This window comes from Rhagoletis zephyria, unplaced genomic scaffold, assembly GCF_001687245.7.
Source record: "Rhagoletis zephyria isolate East Lansing unplaced genomic scaffold, Rhagoletis_zephyria_1.1 Rzeph_scaffold_12102, whole genome shotgun sequence".
Classification (NCBI taxonomy): domain Eukaryota; kingdom Metazoa; phylum Arthropoda; class Insecta; order Diptera; family Tephritidae; genus Rhagoletis; species Rhagoletis zephyria.
This window is the reverse complement of record NW_016169176.1, coordinates 10,140-17,412: the sequence shown is the minus strand read 5'-3', so window position 1 is coordinate 17,412 and position 7,273 is coordinate 10,140. Positions and strand designations below refer to the sequence as shown.

The 7,273-nt window shown below is 37.6% G+C and overlaps 1 protein-coding gene across 1 annotated transcript; it reads right to left on the bottom strand.

The window, feature by feature from the left end:
• Positions 1 to 2,792: 2,792 nt before the first annotated feature.
• Positions 2,793 to 4,423, bottom strand: LOC108377450 (basic-leucine zipper transcription factor A-like; the record flags this gene model as incomplete). Its single annotated transcript, XM_017633715.1, has 1 exon — positions 2,793 to 4,423. A coding segment is annotated over one exon (1,373 nt), but the record flags the coding sequence as incomplete, so codon positions are not given.
• Between the last annotated feature and the right edge of the window lie 2,850 nt (positions 4,424 to 7,273).

The window sequence follows — 7,273 nt, the reverse complement described above, 5'->3', positions numbered from 1 at the left end:
TCTTTGGCTGGTGGTGACTACATAAAATAGATAATATAAAATATTATAAATAAATAAATTTCACTAAACATAAATATCTTTGTTTTGGTGTAATTTTTCGAATTTTCATTTCATCTCAATACCTTGACATTAATAAAAAAAAAAAAAAATACTATTGGTAAATATGCAATACTACAGTCTACTACAGAATCCACAATTTGCCCGGGTGGGTTAATACTCGTACTTTGTTTGGTTTTTTGTTTTGTTAAAATCGCTTGCTCGTTTAAACTTTTAAATACTAGATATACTGACCTTTTTTTTTAACAGTTACTTGTAAAGTCATTATTATTACATTTTTATATTCATTTTATGTTATATCATTTAGTGATTTCTTTGGTGTTTCGCTGGCTTCGAAGATTTACAACTACGTTTCATAAATACATACGTTCATAAATTCTATTTAGCTACGAGGAAAAATTTAAAGATATCTTAATTTTTTGTTTGGTATAAGATTAAAATGTACTAGTTATACTTGTACATGTGTCAATGTGTTGATTGGTATAGTGTGAATAAAACTTATGGCGTTCTCTTTTCTACCGAAAAATGTTGCCTTCTCAGTGCCTTCTTCGCACTAAATACTAAGGAGAGGGCAATGAAAAGGCAACACTTTTTGTAGGAAAGAAAACGCTATTAATGTCATTATTATGGTAGGCAACTCAACCATAGCTTTGTGAAAAATTTACAATAATTCGTAATGTTTCATATAGTCTCATGCCGTAAAGTTTTTAACGATTAAAAATTAATAACAATTTTTAGAGAGCTCGAAACCACAATAAACTATTTTTGATAGTGAGAAAATATTTAATAGGAGTCTTATGATATATTGAGAATCCCTGAAACTATTTTCAACCGATCAAAAGTTTACGACAAGCAGCAATACAACACTTACGCCACCTTTGTGAATTGTCCAATTAAAGCGCTTTTAAATTGGCGCGCGTAGATTCCTGCGCCCTCTGGCGATGATGTAGTTTTCGTGAAACCTGTCTAACCTATGATTTATTTTTCAGTCACTGTTGCCAAATCCTCATTGCAAGTGACAAGATAGAGCAGCACGTCCAACTGGTGCAATTTTATTATCACAACAAGTATTCGTTAGTGAAAACGTTGCGAGCGTTGCGCTCATTCTAAGGTACAGTCGGCAATGGAGAGTGACCCCCAATTTTTAATGGCTGAATTTGAGACGACCGGTTTGGTTAAAAGAACGTCAGAACGGCCGAAAACATCGCCTTGATTCCACTTCGCGCAGAAAAACTCGTCCTTTCACAGATTTGAACTTCGCGAGTTTTGCGTCAGGACTTGGGCTTATACCCGTACAAGATCGAATTGACCCAGGTGCTGAAAGTTGTTGACTAGACTGCGGATTTTTATGTAGACAAATAACCCCAAACAACCGCAATCTATTGATGACAATAGACAATGCAGTGTGTTGACAGACTGGGCTTCGGAGTGATAAGAAGACGATCCCGATTTTGGCAGCAATTTCATTTTTCGAAATCGCCATCGTATAGCGGTGCTAATACACACGAAGTTGACCAGGTGTTATTGACATCGCTAGACTTTTTCTTGGGGAGTTTCTCAAGTTTCGCAAGTCTAACCTAGGCCATCGCTCAAATGCAGCAGAGTGATTGTAATTAGACCATTCAGATCGGACCGCCGACCTGATCGAAAATGTGTTTTGTAACAATTTGTTTTATAAATTCATATCTTGGAAAAAGTGAATTTCAGCATGTCCACACTAACATATAATATTGTTCATTAATCACACTTTTTGTTGTACCTAAAAACTTCATATGTAAAATGGAAATGTCGAACAATTTTGGAAAAAAGTTAAAATTATTGAATTAAATATTATGTAATATTCAAATTTTCACGTACTTATTTTTGCATAGAAGCTTAGTTAACTGAACTGTAGCCCTAAAAAAGAAAAAAAAAAATTCCTTCAAATCCATTAGTTTTTGCAGAAGTTATTACCGTTCGAACAAAAAAAGTTGCTTGGGAAAAAAATGGATTGAAAATTTTCAAATAAATTGTAAAATTGAAATACAATTGAAATGGACTGAAATTTTTTATAAATAGTTTCCCTATTATCTTCGGGTTTTTATTAAGAGTATGATTCCGTCAAATCTTCGATTTTTTATTAATGCCAACGGTTTTCAAGCCCCTGTAAATACTAAAATAAAAAATGCCTATAATGTTCGAAAAAATCTATTAAACAAAATTCAATTTGTAAATAATTAATTATTAAACTTTAAATTTTCAAGAGTTTTTTTTTTGCATGCGAGCTTAAATAACTGAACCATAATAAAAATAAAGAAAAAAATCCATGCCGTTTTGCAGAAGATACTACCGTTCGAATACTCCATTTTAAGGACGAAACTAAAAATATCTATATTTTAAAATATACCAAAAAAACAATTGCAAAACAAATTTTCGATCGGCTGTCTGATTATTGCGCTTCAATAAAGTTTATGCGGCATAGTTTTAGGCGCAGTAGTAACTTAAATAGTCATGGAATAACATTTGTCTTTGATGTAAGGAACAGGGCCGTTAGTCTGCCGATTTTTGGTGTTTAAAAGATTAAAACCATTATGTAAGTGGGTTGGACAATTTTTATGTTTTCAAGCTAAAGCCCAATGATAACCTCTGTTCTACAGAATTAATCTTCAGTTTTGTTGTTGTGGCACTCAAAAGTATGCAACAATTTATATTTATTTAATGTTTACTTTTAATCGAAAATGTGACCTGATTCGGAGATTCGTCTTTTCTTCACAACATTCACGACAATCGCGTAGAAGTATGCTGGGCATAGAGTTGCCAACCGTAATAGTGAGACACTTTGTACCTACATAAGCTTGAAGAATATAGAGTGGAAATAAATACTATTTTAAGTGAATTCGGTCTAATGGAAGAACTGTGCCCCTGTGTGTGTGTGTCTGTGTGTGTGTGTGGGTAAGTGGCTCGAGGCGCGAGTGATTAATTTTAACTATTTATTTGACCACATAAAGAATTGATCACATATGTACATAATGACTGAAGAAACGATCTTTTATATCTGCGTGTTTTATTTTACAATGGGCTTTCATATTGTCTCGACGCGTAAACTTTTGCCCGCAGACAGGACACTCATGACTCTGAGGCCGATGTATGTTGGCGTGATGCCAACGGTTCGACACTATCTTATTGCAGCTGACGCAGCGATACAGCGTGGGCAGCGTGCCGGACAATTGCACGAAAAGCGTTGAGTAGTCGATGTTGTGATCGCGACGATTAGCAGCAGCAGCAGCTGCTGCCGCCGCCGCCGCCGCCGCCGCTGCTGCTGCTGATGCACCCGCCGAAGTCGGGGTGTTGGTGGCGTTGGGTGAATTGGCATTCGCCGCTGCAACGAGTTGCAGTTGTACGTTGTTGTTGTGGCTAGGCGGCGTGCTAGCACTTGGTGGCGTGGTGTGGAAGTGAGGCGCATGTTGCGGTTGTTGTAGTTGTTGGTGCTGTTGCAAATGATGGTGTTGCACTAAGTTGGCAGCTGCTGCCAAAGTTTGCTGCTGCTGTTGGTGTTGGTGGTGGTTATGTTGTTGCTGTTGATAGTTAGCTGCAGCAGCATGTTGCTGCTGTGCATATGCCAATTGTTGTTGGTGATGTAGCGTTGCGGATGCTGTTGAGGCATTCGAGGAGGCTGGTGAGAGCGCAGCAACGGCCGCTGCAGCAGCGGCTTCTACGGAGCAAAGCGCATCCAGAGCGCTGCTGCAGCGCCCAAGATTTATAACGGTTTGTGGATGCAAGTGACGGTGTGCGACTGCCAATTGTGCGGGTGCCGCTGGCAGGGGTGGGGGTGGAGGCGCCGCAGCTGCCGTTGTGAGACTAATAGCATCATTCAACGGACCGTTGCGCGCGTGCAACATTATCTCAGCAGCATGTTGTTGGTGATAGTGTTGCGCATGCAAATGTTGCTGTTGCAACTGTGGGTGTGCCTGTTGAGTGCGCATTGCCGCCTCTTGCTTGCATCGCTTGTAGTGGCATTTATAGTTGCTGTCCAAAATTTTATGATCGCAATCGCTATGGCAATCATTTTCGTAGTCATAATCCTCTTCGCCGCATAGATCGTGCGAACGATTTTCGTTAACCAAATTAATGTTATCGGCAACATGATGCCGATTTTCCAAGGCCCCAGTTGCTCGAATCGCATGCCTTCGATTGTGATGGTACACAATGCGGCGGCGTACGTCAGCACCAGCCAGTACGTCATCCTCGCCATCATCGGTATCTATATAATCATCATTGGCATTGCCGACATCGCCGCCTTCTCTGTCATTAACAACATCGTCGTTTGCATTAACGTCATCGCGCATGTCTCTGCCACCAACACCATCATCATCATCATCATCATCACCTGTAATCACAGTTTTGGAATTATGCAGTCACCTAACACTTTCAGAGTTGGGGATTTTGACTGAATTAAACTTTTGGTGGAATTTGAAGTAGTATTTAGCACCTACTCGCGGGTACTTTTTAATTTGGAATAATTAGCTTGCGCTAGCAGTTTTGATTGTGGATGTAAGGTAAGAAACTACAAACAAACAAACGTACGATCGGCATGGAATATAATTGAATACGTGGATAGGTGAAGCGCAAACTGAACGCAAAACGCATTGAGGAGGGATCGAATATGGGTTGTGAACTTAAGTAGCGAACTCAAAGGAATGAAGGAAAATCGGCGGTGATGTAATTTGTAAAAGGAGAAAATGGTATTTGTGCCAAGTCAATTGAAAATACGGTAAACTCAAAGCATCTGAACGATTTCAAAAAGCTAGAAGCATTTTAACGAAAAAAAAAGCGCGTACGAAAATCTCTACATACATAAGTAAATGCTGTGCCTGGGGATATTTGTTTAAAGAAAGTAGTATACTTAAATAAAAATATATAAATATTGCATTTATATTTCAATCTTAGGAATCTGAGAACCAAACACAATTCACTAGCAAAGCTATACAGATGAAGAGCGCCAGCATTTCAAATGGTTTACAAGCTCTCAGAAATGACTCATGCATTTACAGCGACAACAGCAACTGTGAAAAAAAAAAATCCAGAAAAGGTACACAGAAGAAGTTTAAAGAGCACTTAAGTTCAATATCATATTGCGGATGCATTCACAACAGGCAACTATGTATTCCGGTACTAGTATTTCCCAAGACAAAGCATCAAACCGAATCTAGCAATTTAAGATGACACTTTATCAGTGAGGACACCAGCAAAATGAAGCTGGCGAATAGTGGAGAATATTTTCCTTGCTTGCTTTGAGACAGTTTTGTGAGGCCACGAAACATAGGATCCGTTTGCCAAATGTATGATTAACATTGTCTTTAATCGGCGGTTGTTTAGCCGTTCGATAGCTTGAACTGACAGCCGTTTTTACTAGTTGCGATCTCTTATGAGCCCAGAATAGTCAGAAGTAGTCAGATTTTACTGAAAATCGATCCCGTACTCGATTCTCTGACTACTGAGAGGACAACAAAGAGAGTAAATGAGGTCAGGAGTAAATAAGGTGCGATCATTCGCTGTGTGTTTGACATCCAAATTGTAAACAAAGGAAAAGTTCACTCTGCTAATGCACGTTGAAAAGTATTTAATTACTTGTTTAAGTGGATTCTAGTTAATTTGAAAGTATTTTTGGTTATTTACATGTGTGAGCTGAGTGTGTTTACATACAAAATAAGCAAATTTTTAAAACCAAAATTTGGAGCTTATGTTGAAGTTTTCGGAAGCCACCATTTTCATACTAGAAAGCGATTCCATACTTTTCAGTGTTACTCTCTCGCTCTGAGCGAGTTTTTGACAGTTTTACTAGTTTTAGTCCGACGAATATGGGATTGGACCTACCAACTTTGACTTTGGGTGAGTTTGAACAATGCGAATATTTCTGTCTGAATAAAGTTAAAAATTTGCATATTTTTGAGTACTTTTTTTTTTATAAACGAAAAATGGGTATCTAAATTTTACTGCCAGACAAGAAGACTAGAGGTGGTAGTTTTACAAAAAATTTGATTATACACTCTGGGCCACACTAATCAATAATTAATTGAAACTTCTTCTAATTAAGTTTAAACAGAAATTCAGTGAACGGCCTTTATAGACTGACAACTTGAAAATATCTCTGAAAATGATAAGGGGCCTCCGCACACTGGCCTGGTCGGGCGGCCAAGATCCATTTTTATATGGGTATGGGGGAAGAGTGGACGAGTTAACCTCGAAAATCACGAATTGACGCTGGAATGCCACACACACACGGACAACACCCAGCCCGCAAAAAATCCGAAAATGGATCCGAAAACGGAAAGAAGAGTGGATGAAATGTGGATTTTCGTCCATTTATCGATTCCCTTTTCGCAGATGAGTGTTGGATTACTCAAAGACTGAGCAATCTAGTGTGCGGAGGCCCAATGTAACTCGACTTCGCGATATATGATTAGATGATAAATATTAATCCATTTATTATGATCATTCTTTTTTTGCAAAGATTAAGCAATTTGGTACGTACGAATTTGGTTGAAACTTATTGTTGACAACACGTCAGACTTTTCACATAACCTCATAGTCGATTTATTAATTGTTGAAAAGGTTAATTTTTAAGTGAATGATTATTGACAATTAGCCCGGGGTTCGGATTCGTATTTAAAAAGGTTCAGCTAAAGATTTTTATTTGTCCTGGCTTTTAAGCCTTTTTGATTATCATCCCCAAACAAACATAGTATATAGTAGTACTTCAGGATTTAGTCCGAAAAAAGTCATATCTAGTCAGCAAGATTTTACTGACGATATTATAAATGTTTGTAGATGCACGACTTCGGATCGAATTCTGGAAAATTGGACAAAAAAAAAAGCATTGTCTTATCCCTGCTTAAATTTTTTGTTTGAAATCCATCCTTTATGTACAGAAATTTGTTTGAAAAAATTTCAAGTACTCTAGATAGAAACAAATCCTATAAGTAGGATTTGAATCTGAGGCAAAACAATTATATTCCATGTTCAAGCGAAATTGTTTAGACTTGTATCTAAAGTCCCATCACATATTTAAGTAACTTTGACATTCACGATATCAACCCTCAACGTAGTGCATACTTATACATACATACATATGGACTCACATAGGTCTGTAAACGGCTTAATAGCAGTAAGTATATATGTATGTATGCATGTATGAATGTATGAAAAAAACACAAGTATTACAAGTTTATAAGGAGGT